This window comes from Lycium ferocissimum, chromosome 5 (assembly GCF_029784015.1).
Source record: "Lycium ferocissimum isolate CSIRO_LF1 chromosome 5, AGI_CSIRO_Lferr_CH_V1, whole genome shotgun sequence".
NCBI classification, from domain to species: domain Eukaryota; kingdom Viridiplantae; phylum Streptophyta; class Magnoliopsida; order Solanales; family Solanaceae; genus Lycium; species Lycium ferocissimum.
In genome coordinates this window covers 71,973,732-71,991,828 of record NC_081346.1, presented here as the reverse complement: position 1 = coordinate 71,991,828, position 18,097 = coordinate 71,973,732, and the positions used below count along the sequence as shown (strand labels likewise).

The 18,097-nt window shown below is 33.7% G+C and overlaps 2 protein-coding genes across 3 annotated transcripts; one reads left to right on the top strand and one right to left on the bottom strand.

The window, feature by feature from the left end:
* Positions 1-3,310: 3,310 nt before the first annotated feature.
* LOC132057330 (transcription initiation factor TFIID subunit 8) lies at positions 3,311-5,755 on the top strand. Of its 2 annotated transcripts, none has more exons than XM_059449891.1 (2): positions 3,311-3,869; positions 4,268-5,755. In XM_059449891.1, exon 2 carries the CDS (start codon positions 4,445-4,447, stop codon positions 5,567-5,569), a length of 1,125 nt encoding a protein of 374 aa, XP_059305874.1. In that variant the 5' UTR covers positions 3,311-3,869; positions 4,268-4,444; the 3' UTR covers positions 5,570-5,755. The 2 variants fall into 2 exon arrangements, with proteins under 2 accessions (XP_059305874.1, XP_059305875.1); XM_059449892.1 differs by having other exon boundaries at positions 3,328-3,470; positions 4,435-5,755.
* A 2,323-nt stretch (positions 5,756-8,078) lies between these two features.
* LOC132057331 (membrane magnesium transporter) lies at positions 8,079-13,381 on the bottom strand. The gene is made up of 4 exons (XM_059449893.1): positions 13,285-13,381; positions 13,131-13,183; positions 11,854-11,954; positions 8,079-8,481 (listed from the first exon to the last, which is right to left on the bottom strand). Exons 1-4 carry the CDS (start codon positions 13,355-13,357, stop codon positions 8,391-8,393), a joined length of 318 nt encoding a protein of 105 aa, XP_059305876.1. The 5' UTR covers positions 13,358-13,381; the 3' UTR covers positions 8,079-8,390.
* Positions 13,382-18,097: the final 4,716 nt, after the last annotated feature.

The window sequence follows — 18,097 nt, the reverse complement described above, 5'->3', positions numbered from 1 at the left end:
CAAAAATATCACAATGGGTTATAAAATGAGTGAATCCCACTTTACCCCCTAATATTTAAGGATTGGAAAAAGATAACCCCCTCACATAACCCTATCCAATATATATATATATATATATATATATATATATATATATATATATATATATATATATATACACACACATACCAGAAAAACAAAAGATTCTCAGCAGAAAATATTGGATAGAGAGGTTATCGTTCCCATTCAATATGTGAGGGGGGTATCGTTTCCCAACCCTTAAATGTTAGGGGGGTAAAGTGGGATTCACTCTTATAAAATCCGATATCTTCTGTTCCAAAGGAAGAATCATATATGTGCTGTTAACTATTGTACTTCCACACTTTCCCCCTTAAACTTCTCAGCTTTTAAAAAAGGCAAAGGTGCAAATATACCCCTCAACTTTGCGATTTAGAGCAGATATACTTCCCATTTAAAAAGTGGTGTATATATACTCTTTCCATTACAAAATAATGCAAATATACACCTGGCTTTACACAAGTAGTGCAAACATACCCTTTTCGCTAACGAGATTTTTTTTTTTCAAAATCATTTAGCTTTATTTTTAATTAAAAAAGAGCCAGGTGGCTTTAATAAATACTCTACCCATTTTTTTAGTAGACATATTTTTCTAACACCACATGGTAAAAAAAAATTCTGATGGGTCGGGTCTGGTTCATTTAAAAAAATATATCTGTGGCTTTAAAAAAAAAAATAAGTCTACTCATTCTTTTAAACGAACCAGACCCCATCCATCCGGAAAAAAAAATCATCATGTGGCTTTAGAAGAATATGTCTACTCAAAAAAATGGAGACTTTTTTTTTTTTTTTAAAGCCATGTGGTATTTTTTAAATTAAAAAATAAACTAAATGATTTTTAAAAAAAATTCGTTAGCAAAAAGGATATATTTACACCGTTTTGTAACGGCAGGGGTATATTTACACCACTTTTATAACGGGAGTATATTGCTCTAAATCGCAAAGTTGATGAGTATATTTGCACCTTTCCCCTAAAAAAAACTTGGTTACAAAAAATTGGTTTTCCACTTGATGTTGGGTATCATATTAGGGTTCGACTAAATCTATATTCGCACCGAAAATCCCACACCAGGGTAAATGGTTCCTAATAAAAAAAATCTACATACCAAGGGCTTGGGCGGAAAAATCCCTTACCGGAGTAAATGCTCCCTAATAAAGGAATCTTTTATATTGATGGCTCAAACCGAAGGCCCCTGATTAAGGTTGAGAAATTTTTTAACATTTGACTACATTTTTTGTTGGTGACTTTTCAAAAATATTACAGTTTGCTTGTTCCTCTATCCCAACTTATGTGGCACTCTTTGCTTTTCTAGATTTAGATTATGTAGTTGAGCAACATTTTAAAAGGTATTTTTTTCATCATATGACATTAACAAATTGCAACTTATAGTGTTCTTCCTATAGTTTTTTCATAGTTAAATTTTAAAATATTGAATTGATTTAATCCAATTTAACTTTAATTAAATTGGGACGGAAAGAGTACTAATGTTCTATTTATGACTATTGTTAAATGTTAACTGGTCATATATTAATTATTACATTAGAAGGGAAGGAATAGTGTACAGAAGGAACTTAATTTGGATATAATGATTTTCTTCCATCAATAGAAGATTATGCAAGTAAGAATAGTTACAAATCAACAACTTGAATTATATACAAAGTTCACACCTTTATGTATGTCAAAACTTTCCTCCAATTACCGAAAGAAAAAAAATAAAAAACTTTCCTCTAAAATTTATACTAGTTTTTAATTGCTATTCTATTTAATGGTGTTTATAACTTTTTTTTTCTAACATGACAATATAAAATCATTCAAGTATGATGAAGCATATTTTTAATAAAATTTTCACTTGACTTTTATTTTGAAAAATGCATTTGCATATCAAATTGGCCATCACCTAAGTTATACTTAAACTCAAGCCTTAGTAATTAGACACCCATTTGAACATACTTTTAAAAATGTTTTTCAAGAAAATTTTAAAGTTTTATTGCTTTATTTATCATATTCTATAAAGTCAATCCAGCTTATTTGAGATTGAGAAGTAATAATAATTGTTGTTGTTGTATCTTATGAAAACAAACCGATGGTTAGACCAACTTTATTGTATGGAGCAGAGTCTTTGGTCAGTCAAGAACGCTCACGTCCAGAAGATGAATGTAGTAGAGATGAGGATGCTCAGATGGAAGTGTGGGCATATTAGGAGAGATATGATTAGGAGCGAAGTTACTGGGGACAAGGTAGGAGTGACCTCTATTGCAGATAAAATGAGGGAAGCGAGACTGAGATGGTTTGGTCATATGAAGAGGAGGTGTGAGGATGCGCCAGTAAAGAGGTGTGAGAGGCTGGCTATGCCGATAGAGTTAGGAGAGGTAGGCCAAAAAAGAACTGGGGGGAGGACATTACTCTAGATAAGAAAGTATAGAGGTCAAAGATTAGGGTACTAGGGTAGTAGTTAGTGAGTGATGTTGCATTGTAGGTGGGAGAGGTAGGGGCCAACTCATAAACATGTATTTCTTAGTAGTAGTAGTATTTAGTAATCACGTAGTTGTCTACTCTTCGATGTGTATCACTATCTCTTGTGTTGTTGCTTTGTATCTTGCTCTTTTGCTGTCATCTTCCTTTTAATATTTTATTTTTAATGTTTGTGTTGCTTATTCCTTTTCCTTTCTTTTCCTTTCGATTCAAATTTGAAAATGTCTTTCGAAACAAAGACCTTTTATGAACAAAGTAGAGTTAAGGTACGGCACATCTATATCCTCCGACAGAACCCCACTTGTGGGTCTGGCTGGGTATGTTATTGTTGTTGTTGTTGTATTTTATGAAAACATTTCGAACTGCTTTCATTTGCTTTTACTTTAGCCGAAGTTCTATCGAAAACAGTCTCTCTACCTCCCAAAGTAGGGGTATTTAGGGGTAAGGTATGCATGCGTATGCTCTAGCCTCTCTAGACCCCACATATGAGATTATATTGGATATATTGTTGTTGTGTGTATCTTGTGAAAACAACCTAAATAACATATGTATCTTTAATATTAAAATAAAATCTTTTGCATAGGGCATAGTTTAGTCATGCTGAGCTTATTTGATTTTTGCAATTGCTTTTAAGAGAGTTTGTATGAAGTTTTGAAATGCAAGATTCATTCATAGAATAGGGCTCAATTGTACATTTTCTAAACTATATAGACTAATCTGCCATTATTAGAAAATATAACTTACCCCTTTTTCTATAAAAAAGGCTCTACTCATTCCTCCATTTTCCCGATCTAAACACTCCATTTTCTTGGTTTTGTACCGTTAGGGTTTATCAAAAATTTCTTCATAAACCCTTGTTTTTTCTCTAAATTTCAAATCCATGTCAATTTACTAATCAAGAACTCAGTACCCAAGTTTCAATTTCACTCAAAAATCAGCTGTAAGTATTTCACTTTTCGTCCCTTTACTTGTATATTGGGGCATTTGGTGTTGTACCTTTTGCTTGTTAATGCAGTCTAATACTTAAGGTTTTAGTAATTACAAAGTGGGGTACAAGAATCTTGAATTTTTGGTTCTTGGTTTCTCAGTAACATCACCAAGTTGTGATTTTTTTTTTATTTGGGAAAAAGCTAGGAGTTGTACTTTGGGCAATTGGGGTTGTTCTTTTACTCCTTAATGCAGCTTGTATTTGGTTTTCTTGAAGAATTTGTTGGTTTTTTGGTTCTGGGTTTCTCAGTAACATAACAAAGTTGTGATTTTTTTCTGGGAAAAGCTAGGAGTTGTACTTTGTGCAATTGGGGTTGTACTTTTACTCCTTAAATGCAGCCTAATACTTAAGGTTTTGTTAATTACCAAGTGGGTACAAGAATCTTGAGCTTTATTTTGGGTTTTCTTGAAGAATTGGTTGAGTTTTTGGTTCTTGGGTTTCTCAATAACATAACAAAGTTGTGATATTTTTTTTTTTTTTTGGGAAAAGCTAGGAGTTGTACTTTGGGCAATTGGGGTTGTTCTTTTGCTACTTAATGCAGCCTAATACCTAAGGTTTTAGTAATTACCAAGTGGGGTACAAGAATCTTGAGTTGGGTATTTGGTTTTCTTGAAGAATTTGTCGATTTTTCGGTTCTGGGGTTATAGGTAACTTCACAAAATTGTGATTTTTTTTTTTGGGAAAAGCCAGCTTGTAATTTGGGCAATTGGGGTTGTTCTTCACTCCTTAATGCAGCCTAAATATTTAAGGTCTGCATGAATTTCAATGTGGGTGTATGGATCTTGAACTGCATATTGAGTTTCTTGAAAATTCAGTGCAATTTTGAGTTGTGGAACTTTTGATAATGTCACCAAGTTGTGAACTTTGAGCTGAGTACTGAAGTTTTTGAGTAAAAGAAGCCCTAAATTTTTTTTAGGAATTTGAATATGACCGTTGGAGGTAATGCCGAGGATAAAAGGGAGAAAGAGAAAGAGAGTACCACTGTTGATAATACGAGGGAAGAAAGAGCTGGTTCGGATGATTTTGGGCGAGCAATATCGAGGACTGCGGTGGCACAAATATGTGAAAGTATTGGGTTTGAGATCTTTAATGAATCTGCTCTTGAATCGCTTGCAGACATTGCGATTAAGTATATACGTGACCTAGGCAAGACTGCTAGTAGTAGTGCTAATTTAGCTGGAAGAACACAGTGCAACGTGTTTGATATTATTCAAGGATTAGAGGATATGTGTGCCTCTACGGGTTTTCTTCGTGCATCTGAGGTGAACCGTTGTGGGTTAAATTCTGGTATTGTAAGCGAGATGGTTGAGTATGTGGAATCTGCTGAAGAGATTCCGTTTTCTCAATCTCTTCCGCATTTTCCGGTGGTAAAACATCCAAAGATGATACCTAGTTTTTCGCAAATTAATGAAACACCGGCGTTTAAACACGTACCTCCATGGTTGCCTGCATTTCCTGATCAGCATACTTATGTACGGACCCCCACGTGGAATGAGAGAGCATCTGATCCTCGAGCTGATAAAATCGAATTAGCAAGACAGCGAAGGAAAGCAGAAAGATCTTTATTAAATTTACAGCAGCGATTGTTGTGCAATGGTTCAGCAGGAGCATCAACTTCTACGCAGCAGCCAGATGATGTTGGTATAAGTAAAAGTGAAAATCCGTTCGTTGCAAAACCTTTTCAAGCTGGTGAGAAAGCTGTGGAACCCCCAGTGGCTCTTCCAGCTAAACTGCTTTCTAGTGAGGTGGTAGACAATAATAAAAATCATGTTTCTTTGCTGGAGACGTTTTCCCCTGCAATTGAGGCAATGAAGGATGGGTTTGATGGTTCGGAGAAGAAACTTCCGGACAAGAGGCCGGCTGTCTGTTTAGAGTTTAGACCGGGAAAGAAGAGCTTAGGTGATTCTTTGGATCTGAGGCTTTGGAAAAAGGGTTCGGGGAGAAACGCTTCGTTGTTCAGGCGGGATGATGAAAGAGATGACAAGAAGAGGAGAGCTGAGTTAATATTGAGGCAATCTAGGGAAAATCAGCAGGAGTTAACACAGTTGTAAATTAGTTGGTTAGCTTGATGGGGTACGTACTTCTGTTCCCTGTTCAAAACAGCAGCAATTGATTAGGTTTAGGTAAAAGTCAGTCATACTGTAATTCTTCTGTGGATGTCACAGAGTCTATTTGGATGTCGAGATGTAGTAGTGTAGAGCATTTTTTGAGGTTAGTCATTGTTCATTCTGAGAATCTTTTTCTTTTGCAAATGAAGTTTCTCTTCTATATACTCCACCCCCACCCCCACAGGAAGAAAATTAAGAAGAAAAACCACACATGCACACTTGCAAAGAAAAAGATACGGAGGAAAAAGAGTGATATTGATCATGCATCTATTTGCTTTAGGTAGCTGTGAAATTTTAGTTATTCAGTCTTTAATGCAGAAGTTCGAAAGTGGGGTTGATGGATGAAGCTTGACAATTGATGAGAAATGTCAATCATATTTGTTGTTGTTTTCTCTTAACTAGGAAAAAGGACTAAATTGGCCCCTTTGACATTCTTTTTCTTCATTTCATACAAATTAGTAGTTATATTGTGAGTGTGGTAAGTGGTAACTCGGGAACTAATAGTAGACTCAAGCTATATTCAAGTACTTGCAATGCCCTGTCTACAATATGGCTTGTGTACCGCCAGGAGCCATATTTAAATAAGGGTCTTTTTGGCTTTGGATTTCATTTTAGCTTCACTTTTGTTGTAAAGCTCAAAAATGACTCATTTTCTGATCAAATCTTGGCCGCAACGGTCATATTACTGTAATTACCACTCTTATGCTCTCAGCTGATATTTCTAAACATTCTTAGTAGAAGATGTAAGTAGAAAATGTGAGTGCAATTGGCAGTGCTGCTTGTTTTGTAGTGCCCTCCATCTTCCACTTACAATGACTACTAATTTTTCTCCTTGTGTACACTGTGATCGCTGTTCTATACTGATTCAGTGATTCTTAGTTCCTTTGATGATTTGTCACCACTTACCACTGATCTAACATCAGCCATTTGATTGACATCATCGTGATAAGTAACAATCTGGTGGGTGCTTACATTCCTTGGGTTGGAATAAGCTTGACCAAATAATTAAAAATGTTTGATGATTTGATTGTTTAAACAGAGACAGGAATTTTGGGGATCTGTTATAAGTATAATGATCTATTGCGGAAATTGTTTCATTTGTTGCTGAAAGAATGGCGGTAGTGTTGTTTGTTTGAATTCTGTGAAAAGGCTGCTCTTACGAATGTATGGTCGCAGCCATTTAGCAGTCGTGAGAGAGAACATGTGTTTTTTTTTTTTTTTCAAGCTCTTGTTGTCAACTTGTTATCAATTTCTTGCTGTTTTATGACTGACTCGCAGTTTATTGGGGTTCTCTTGAAACCTTGTGGTGTTGTAACTTGTTTCATTCACGGGTAAGTTATATATGCTCAATCTGGTTTTTCTTTATTGTTTCATAAGACAGAAAGCTAAACTCTTATTGCTCCAAGTAGGAGAGGGGTACCTTTTGTTACTTATTTGCTGTTCCAATTGAGCAATTCTCTTTTTGTATAGGCTGCATGCACTATATGTCTTGATCTCCTGTGTGCTCTCAGTTACTTCTGCTGTTGATTTTGTATTAGAAGAATTTGGAGGTTTTTTTGATGTATTATTCCCTTTAATAGATTTCTTTTTAGTTATACCATCACGCTAGAAGATTTTATATAATAAATTCTTCCTGACTGTATACTCCAGTGAATTGCATTCATTGTCTGCTTGCATAATCTTGCATTGTTATCCAACTATTGTTATGGACTTTTGAGTGGAAGTTCTCAGTTATTTATGAAACTCAAGGCAGCTAGCTACTCTCATTTATTTTATCCATGCAAACAATTGGGGTCTTTTCCACATAATAGCGTCAACCAAAGACTGGAGGAGCGTCTTAGCAGACACGAGAGAGAAATTCCTGGTAACTTTCTCTAAAATTATTTGGCAAACTCCAAAACTTTTGAGAGGATGTTGGTTTGACCAACGAACTATGTGGGATAATAGAGCTTCTTAACTTGATTTGAAGCAACATTTTTTGGATGGTTACGTTCAGTTCGCTTGCAAATTTGTTGGACTTGGCCAAATGTGATAGGCAAGAAGTACCAATGTTTTCACACAATGAAATCAATTGAGCATAAAGTGAATGGTAAGGAACTGAATTATCTTGTGATTTTATATGCATGGTTAAGCTATTTTTCCATTACAATAGTATAGTGACTTTGATGCAACAAACTGAAAGTTGGATCACCATGCATAAAATTACCCCTTGAAAGTTGTATAATGCAGTAACGCGTGTTTTTTTCTCTCATCAAAATTAGTCTTTTGGAGTTCAAGGATTTCACCATGGATATGGATAATAGACCATGCTGGTCATACACAAAATTTTCAGTTTATATGATTTGCTTCACTCAACCAAAACAAGGCACAAAATTGAAATTATGAAGAACGGATTTCATATCCAGCATTAGAGATGCCTAAACAGAAATTTCAGAGCTGCATTTCTAAATAATCGTTTTCAAAGACCATGTTCATATTTGCATAGATAGAGAATAAATGCTAATAGACACTATGAGATATGTCTTGAAAATTCGAGTAACATACAAAAATTAAAATTTAAGCAAGCAAAAATGATAATGTGCAACTGAGAATATCTTTCCGTCTGCTCTCTAGCAATTAACATTCCACAGTTCAACTAGTGCTGCTCAAGTAATCAAATTAGTGTAATAGGAAAACTGTCTAAAACAATCCTCTCCAAGAACAGTAGTGAAAGACGCGCTGGTCTGGCAGTTCGTTGTGTTCATGAATGCTGAATGTCACCCCATCACTTCAATTTCAACTCGGTTTCCAAAGGAAATATTTTTCCGCGGTGATTAAAGATCATAAAATCCAGATTGGCAGGCAAAGCGACCACCCTGCAACATAGAGATACATAAGATATCGAATAATATAGACATTTCTCATATACAATAAGAGCAAATGAATTGACTTCTGCTAACAATTCTCACTTAGCTATACATGAAGTTAAAACACCAGAACAACAAATGAGCTTTTCACACTTTTTTTAAAAAAAAAAAAAATGAGCTGTAGCAACTAAGGATATAACAGAAAGCAGGAGTACTTGCTCGTGGGACTATCAACTAAACTATTACCTAGATTTTAAAAGGAACCGTGATGTAACTCGAATCAGGAGAAACCAGGAAAAGCACAAAAAGCCTTTCACTGACGTGTTATTCAGTGCTCCAGTAAAATAATACGTATTATAGATGCTCTACATCCACAAAGATGTTGAATGACGTTGAATACTTGTAAAAATGATACCCATCACCTAGAGCCGACCTCACGATTCCAATTTTCAAATACCATGGTAACCAAACATTCCTCCACCCGCTCATCACTTTACTTTTGTTCCCTTCCAGCTACTGCAGAGAGCAAAATGATCTCCAAATCATGTAATGGTCTATCCCCATTATAGGATGGTAGGAGGTAGGAAATGGGAATAGTGTCGTCACACATAACGGAATGCTTTTTTGACATTTTTCCATTGTTTTTTGGCAGCTAATTAAGGTTTACTTTAGCAAGATACTGAAACAAGCACATTATCTCCATTTCACAAAATTTAACGAAGTCAGCCTTTTGTCCACTAACTGAACACTGCATTGTGTGATTGCTAAACAATGAAAATTTTGGATGCTATCACCACAACACAAGCTACCAAGTCGATATCCAACTTTTCTATGCTTCCCATGATCTCTCTCTGTCTCAAGTTTTCTTCTCTATATTGCTTACCCAAAATCACTAAGAACAAAACTGTGCAAATTCTAGTCTTTTGTTGATTCACTAGCTGCATTTAATCATCGCGAGTATAAGCAACCATCTGGTCCGCCTGGGTGTTAGGGAGTATAAGCAAGGGTTTACACGCCATGCACAAGTGTGGATAAAGAAGTTAGTCCTAACTCCTATAGTCCTACCACATCAGCATAGTGGTGATAGACAGGATTCTAGCAGTTCTTGAAAAGAAGGATTAAACAGCTAGATCAAGGACATATTAGTCTCGTTCACTGAAAAGTCATAAATTTAGTGAATACCTTAAATAGGAGGAAAGTAGAAATTGCGCGACTCTGTCCACAAAAGACTAAGTTAAAGAGGGAAAAAAGGTCAAGGGATCAACAACACAAGTCATCATTTGCCGTATTCCAGGGTAGATAAGTAGGGACAGGAAAAAAACATCACAAAACTATGACTCAAAAATAAAGTTTGTGGATATAGAGTGAAGTAATGACAGGATTATCAAATAAAAACCAGTGTGGTAAAGTAAACAATCAACATCAAAAAAACTAGTCTGTAGTGTCTATATTCAAAACTGAAAGAAAATTTTCTACACTTTGAAAACAGGATTAAAAGGAACAAATACTAAATTTTGGAAGATATAGGTATGTCCAATGATAAAAAATGACCAACATATCTTTATTCTGGGAAATCCGATGGATAGATATCATGGTGTCGACTGAGTACAAGGAGATATGGTTGTGGTAACAGAGAGTTACCCGGTATACGTGTCGGTGGGAGGCAAGTGCCCAGTAGATTAGTCGAGATGCATGTCTTCTGGCCCGCACACCACTGTCTGCTATTTTAGGGGATGCCCTAACTTATGTTTACTTTTTGTTTAACACTCTCAAAAGAGGGAATCACAAAGTATTACAATCAAATAGACTCCATTTTACCAAAAGAAATGTTCAGGCCACAAGTAGGAATACGTTATTGGGAGAAGCTCCAACGACCCAAAAGGCCTAATACTAAACAGTACAAACCAAAGCACATTTAAAGACATATGCATAAAGAAGGGAGCGTCGGAGTTAGAAGCCAACACAATTATCCAGTGCAAGAAAATACGAAGTTGCATTAAAATGTAGCATGTAGCTATATCTATAAGTCTAAGACCTCGATCACAGTAACTGTGACACTGGAATGGTACAGGGCAAGGCTACTTTTAAAAAGGAAGTTATCAACAACAGAAGATAGAGAACCCTTTGAAGAACATAAGAGAGTGAAGAGATAAGATAAGAAGGTGACTAGCAAAGCCCGTGATAAATCCTGGACTGCTTGTACTAAGAGCCCGTTTGGATGCGCTTATAACCCATACGTTAGGAATCCTAACTTATGGCTTTCGCTTATTTTTGCTATATAGGCATAAAACAAGTGCTTAAAAGCACTTTTTTATTTTATCCAAACACTACAAAAGTTCTTAAAAGCTATTGTGGCTTAAAAGCACCTAAAATAAGCCAATCGAAACAGGCTCTAAAAGCAATAAACACTAAAAAAGAGAGAAAGAAACCTATAAGCTAGCACGGCTAAGAGGGATGAGGGGTGGACTTGAACAAAGTTGTATTAAAGACAATTTTTAACAAGTTACAACACAAGGTAGCGATATCAAAGAAAGGTGGAGCAGCTAGTTCAGAATTCACAAGGATAACTTTAAAGATTCACAAACCCATGACAAAAAAGAAACATTAGCTTACTCTAAGCATCATATCCACTGAAGTAAAGGATGCAATGAAATATGAGAATTAGAAAAACATGTGGTTCAAATGGTATCCTTGTGGAGGACTGAAAGTGCCTTAAGGAATTCGTAGTATAACTCACCAAGCTACGAAAGTTTATTTTAAGTATAAGAAAGAAAGACCCCAAATGAGTGGAGAAAGAGTACCTTAATTCTGATACATAAATATGAAAGTGATATTCAATGGTGTCCAAACTTCGAGAAAAGAAGGATAAAGCAAATATTTAGGGATACTACAAGGGTGACAGAGAACTAATTTGGATCTATTAGATTAAACAGATGCTATATGCAAAAAAAAATTGATGGAAATTTATAGAAGCTATATTTTTTGCTTAGAAAAATTGATGAACATATTGGGAGAGAAAGAGGATTTCCACATGATAGTCATTGGCCTAGCTCTACCTCCAAACTAGCCAAGGAGCACTTCATGCACGACATTAGCCCTAGTTATCCATTGACTTAGAAAAAAATAATATAGAGCCAAGAAAAGTCCTTTGTGAATGCTTGAGAAGAACAAAATATATACCAAAATATAATGCATGGAGGATATGCGCAAGTGAGTGCTCACAACTATGAGATAGCAAGAATAGACGTTCCCATAACTGTGGATTTATACCAATAATCTATATTCCACAAGCCCTAGAACTCCAAAATTTTCTATTACTACAAAACAATGAAAAATAACAAAAATACATAAACCCCAATTCTAAAAAAATGAGTTAAGTACCTGTTTTCCTCAGATTGAGGATGGATTGACTTGAATTTTCCAGGGGCAGCAAGTGCAGCCCACAAGCATAACACTAAACTAACTATCAATTCAATCACAACCTGCACATTACCCAATACATGGATCAATCATTACCACATCACAACAACAACATACCCAGTGTAATCCCACAAGCGGGGTCTGGGGAGGGTAGGATGTAGGCAGACCTTACCCCTACCTTTATTTGGGTAGAGAGGTTGTTTCCTATAGACCCTCGGCTCAAAAGAAGTGAAATCAAAGCAAGATAGAAAGGAAAATAGTGACAATAAGATAGAAAGGAAAATAGCGACAACAAAATAGCAAGATAAATAAAGCAAATGAAGCAACAAGTAGATAGTACAAATTGAAGAATAGGAAACTATGCGAATACTATATATTACTACAAGATACAAAGAAGAAAAGAAGAGGGAACTAGCCCCTTGTCTCTCCCACATAGAACATTACCAACATACCCAGTGAAATCCCACAAGGTAGAGTGTACGCAGACCTTACCCCTACATTGGGAGGTAGAGAGGTTGTTTCCGGTATACCCTCGGCACAAGGACAAGCAATTCAACGCAGTACGGAAAAAAATAACGGAAGCGAATAAACCATGGCAACATACTACAAACGGCATGATAGAGCAATCCGAAAAAACGAGCAGTAACTACCACAAACTTATACGATAATAGAAGTCAAGAAACAACAGATAGTAACAGAAATCGAAACACAAGAAACTACAAGTGTAACACTACGACTACTAGCATGAAACTACCTCAGACCACATCACATACATATAAAAATTCAATTTTTTTAATCAACTGTAAATAACTCAGTAGATTCAATAAAAGGGGTAATAAATGATAATTACCACATCACATACATATAAAAATTCAACTTTTTATCAACTGTAATAACTCTATAGATTCAATAAAAGGGGTGATAAATAATAATTTACATCACACACATATAAAGATTCAATTTTTTTCAACAGTGGCAATTCTGTAAATTCAACAAAAAGGTGAAAACCGATAAATTACTTCAATGGGTGGTCCAGAAAACTCTTTCACAGTAATCTTGAGCAAAGTAGGAGAAAAAACATATAGTAGCAGAAATCGAAGGACAAGAAACTAACAAGAGTAATACTAAGACTACTAGTATGAACATTAACACATCACATACATATAAAAGTTCAATGTTTTTATCAACTGTAATAACTCTATAGATTCAAGAAAAAAGGGTAATAAATGAAAATTTACGTTGATGGGTGGTCCAGAAAACTCTTCCTCAGTAATCTTGAGCAAAGCCCTATCTGAAATTACACAACAAAAATTAAATCCCTAAATAAAAAAGAGGGAATAAAAAACCCTAAGGCATTATTATTATTATTATTATTATTATTATTATTATTACATTGGATTGTGGAATAGGTAGCGTGAGATAAAATTAGAACACCGATGAAGCCAACGAGGAAACCGGCACCCATCTTGGTCGGAGAAGAAGAAGCGGCAATAAGGAACGTCACTGTCGAGCTGTGAGAGTAGAAATCCACGTGCTAAGATGCGAGCGTGATGACGCTGATATTTAGATCAGCAAAAGGGCACATTGGTAAATTCACTGGCAGACCATAAGCAACTCTCGATAGTTTTAAGAAAATATATTTTGGTCCAAGAATTTAAAAAATAAAAATAATAAAATAAAAACTATTCCAAGCTTTTAAACCAGCCCCCAAGTTTTAAAAAATCCCCTTTTGATCCTAAGTAAGAAATAATGAAATAAACCAAAATAAAAATATACCTTATAAAAAAAAATATAAAATTACATTCCCCTTTCTCAATTCATTCCCACGTTTTTTTCCTCCTACATCTGAAATATACTCCATTAACATTCATTGTTGGAGCTGTGAGCTTCAAGCTTGAAAAAATGAGTTTTCGAAAGAGTGATTCATTTCAAGTGGGTGTTATTGGATTTTGTTGATGAGTTTCTTTAAAGATTTTCGAGAAGATTTAAGGTGATTTGGATTAAATCTCAGTATTTGAGCTTGAGGATAGTCATGGAATTTGGAAAAAATTATGGCTGGGGGTTTATTTCAAGTGGGTGTTATTGGATTTTGTTGTGATCTTTTAAGGAGTCTAAAATCTCATATTTAAGGGAATTTGGAAAAACTTAAAGATGATCATTTCAGATTTGAAGTTAAGGTTGAAGACGAACACTTCATATTTATAACTAAACTATAGATGAGACAATGTCTATGCATAGACCGCAGAACTATTATAGCAAAATGGGGTTCTCAAAAGAGCTATGCGACCACACTTGCATACTGCAAAATGGCCTACATGGTCTACAACCTAACACTTGCTTTTGTAATCAAAGAAGATTTTTTTAAAATAAGAAGTGAACTAATTTTAGATTATAAAACTTATAGTTGTAACTAAACATTATGTTATCACCATGAAATTAGTGAAACAATACTATAATAATCTAAAATAATGATAATTAATCAGTAATGTTAATAATGAGTTGAGGAAAAAGTTATGAGAGCTGAGAGCTGCAATAAATCGATCAAAAATCATGTCAAATCTCAACGAAATTGCTTCAAATTTCAGATATAAATTATCCTCGATGTTCCGGATTTTTTAATGTATCACTCATTCAAACAGAGCTCGTTTGCGGTAACCCACATTTTTAAATTAGAGTTTTGAAGCTTTGTTAATGGCCATCAATGGCTTCCTTCTTCACATTTTTCAGCAACCAAAATGTATATATACTTCAAGTTTAGCATTCAACAACAATTACACACATAGAAAATGAAGGAATGAGAGAATTTGGGAGTAAAAGAATGATTTTCGGAGAAGAAGAACATGAAAGAGAAAGAGAACGGGGTTTTGTTTCAAAAGTTTAAAACTTAAACTCCGAAGTTTTTAAAAATACAAAGAGGCCTCCATGTGTTTGCTAATCCTATCATTGGTAATTTTTGGAGTAAAAATAAATAGAAAAGAAAATGAGGACTCTGCCGCTTAGAAAAAAAAAAACTTTTAGGGTCCTGCCACCTAAATCTTCCGTTAGTGGAGGTAGTAAAGTAAAGTAATAATATACCAAATCTAAACTTTAGCCAATGCTATTCATTAATTCCTTTTTATATTTTTTAGTTTTGAGCGTGCTCACTTGCTCCTTTCCGCAAACAGCTGCTTATTGAGGAAAATAGTACTAACAAACAGAATAATACTAGTATGAGGAAAACGTATGTACACACAAAAAGAAATTGATGTACTGAGTATTAATTTAACATTTAAAATAAGAACCCCTCCCCAACGGTCCGGAACCAAAATGCCCCAAAAAATTGACTAAAATACCCCAACAAAAAAAAAGTTACGTAAAACACCTTTAGCGTAGATATAAGAGTTATCCTAAATTACTGCGCTATATTGTTGTTGTTTTTTTCTTGCTCTTTTGGTTAATGTATCACTTTTCACTTTGACCATAGATTAATCATGCTTCGGACCCCGAAACTTCAATATTTTATATAGAACCCTACTTATTTTTAAATTCAACACATCAAGGATACACAAAAGTTCGGATGAGTTTTTTTGAATGTCATTTTGTTAATGGACATTAGCTTGAAGTTCTTTACGAATACTTAAACTTGTTCATTAATAATTAATCAAAAGTTAGTCAAAATGGCAAAGATTCATAAAAAAAAAAAAACTTAATTAAATGCATCATTCATAATATATACTTAACATACTAATTCATTAATAAGAGCATAATGATGATGATTTTCATTACTCAAATAACCCACACAATCGAGAATACAATAATAAAAATGAAGGAATGAGGAGAATTTGGCTTAAACGCCCAAAAAAATGTGCTATGTCAAAAAGAAGTTTGATTTTCTTAAGAAGAGAACAACGGATGCAAATAGAACCATAGGGTAGAATATGGTATATATGGTAACACAAGATTTAGAAACTTGAAATGTCCGATGAAGATTAATATTTTTTTTAAAAATAGTAGGGTCATAAAGAGGCAAGGGTACTGGGGGTTTGCAACCATTTTTTGTTTGTTATTAGACTACACAATATTCAATTAGTAGAAATTTTGGTCTTTACTCCTTCCAAAAGAAAAAACAAAATAGAAAAGTGATTTCAAATAGATGATAAATCCCCACCTTCTTACAGCGTAATGATGATTTCTTAGGTGAAATATTCCGTATCCGCGGGAATATTAAAAAAAACTTTCGAACGTCTTGTTCGTGACTTGGAAAATCTCAATGCTCCAATACCAACAAGGTACTCCTAAATCTTCCGTTAGTGCAAAGGATTAGAAAAGGCCGGTAAGACGTGTAGATTTTACATAAATCAAGAACAAGCATCATCGGCAGAAACTTTAGCCAAAAATGTGTCTTGCAATATTTTTCATTAGGATTCCTCGATGATTTTGTGATTTTAGTTTAAGTTTAATATATCATTATGCTCTTAGGCATTAATTAGTATGTTAAGTATTTTCATCTACTCAAGAATGTTGTGATTTTAGTTTTAAGTTTAATATATCATTACGTTATTAATGAATTAGTAGCTGTATTTTCATCTACTCAAGGTTATGAATGATGAATTTAATTAAGTTTTTTATTTTTATTTTTACTAATGCCGCCATTTTGCTCAAACAGAATAATACTCAAGGTTATGAATGATGCAATTTAATTAAACTTAATGTCGCCATTTTGACACTTTTGATTACTTATTAATGAACAAGTTTGATCGTACTCAAGCTAATGTAGCCTTGAACGAAAATCGAGCACTTTTCATTAAAAATAACTTTGTGTATCCTTGATGTGTTGATCCTCTAATTAATCCCACAAAAATAAGTAGGGTTCTATATAAAATACAAGGATCCCAAATGATTAATCATGGTGGTTTAATACCAGGTTAACAAAAGAGCAAGACAATATCTAATCTTATTTTGTTTAATTCATGGTAAAGGTGTGACTTTTTTTTTGTTAATATTTGGTCTATCTATACTTCCCCAACCAATAAGAAAACAAGGACCAAATAATAATAATCTTATTTTGTTTAATAATAATAATAATAATAATAATAATAATATAATATATAATAAAATATATAATATATAGAATACATATCATATATAATACTCCATATAATAGGAGAAGCAAAACAACCTATTTTTTTACCAGAAATATTCTAAAACTTTGAATGAAACAACTCAAATATTTATATTAATAAATTAAGTTTTAGAACAACATCACAAGAATGTATTTCAAATAAATGGCTAACATCTTATTAACTAGAATTAATCCTTACTTTTATAAATATCAATATTTCTATGTGAAATTAAACGCTTCAAAAAACGTGAAATGTTACTTGTAACTTGTTTTCTCTACTTTCCTTATAAAAGGCAGGGGCGGACACTTCTTTTTTCAAGTTGATTCAAATTATTCTAACGTTTTATTACTTATTTATTTTTGTTTGGCGTACAAAAAAACTTTTTGAATTCCCGATAGAAAGCGGACACACGTATATCCAAGGGGTGTCATCCGACACCGCTTGGTCGGTAAAAATTTTTACTTAAGCCAAATGGCAAGCTAATAACAAGCCACCAGGCAATTTTAAGACAATGTCATCTAAATTATGTAATAAAAATGAATTTTGAGTTACAGAACAAAGTTCTTTGAATTTATAGATAATATTATGAATTTGAATTGAATATCCAAAAAATAAAATTTGAATTTGAAAACTATATCTCAGCTTTATCCTATCAGTATCGTAACCAGGACTTTAAGCTATTTTTTTTTTTTTAAAAGAGTTACTTATTAACTAAAACATCACATTTACTTTAAATTAGACTCTATTTGAGAGATAAAATGTGGGTTTTGAATAGAAAAATATGAAGAATTAAAGTCAAATTTGATAGAATATATATTCCTTTTGAATTTAAAATTTATATTCCTCTACGTTAACTTTTTTAATTAAAGAGATAAAAAATTACAATGACTGTCTTATCTGCACATTGTAATAATAGTAAGTATTATTATAATAATAATAATAATAATAATAATAATAATCAATATCTTGACTTAATTATAAATAAAATAATAGAATTAGTTTTTGTTTAAAAAATGAATTAAAAATATTGTTTTGTGTATTTCGAATTGATTTGCTAATATCGAAATGCATGTAGTTTTGAATTTGATGTAAGTTGGCAGATA

Coding starts and splice junctions, on each gene's coding strand:
- LOC132057330 (XM_059449891.1), top strand. CDS start 4,445: ATGACCGTTGGAGGTAATGCCGAGGATAAAAGGGAGAAAGAGAAAGAG.
- LOC132057331 (XM_059449893.1), bottom strand. CDS start 13,357: ATGGGTGCCGGTTTCCTCGTTGGCTTCATCGGTGTTCTAATTTTATCT. Junction 13,184..13,284: donor TACCTATTCCACAATCCAAT/GTAATAATAATA, acceptor GTGTAATTTCAG/ATAGGGCTTTGCTCAAGATT. Junction 11,955..13,130: donor TTTCTGGACCACCCATCAAC/GTAAATTTTCAT, acceptor GGTAATGTGCAG/GTTGTGATTGAATTGATAGT.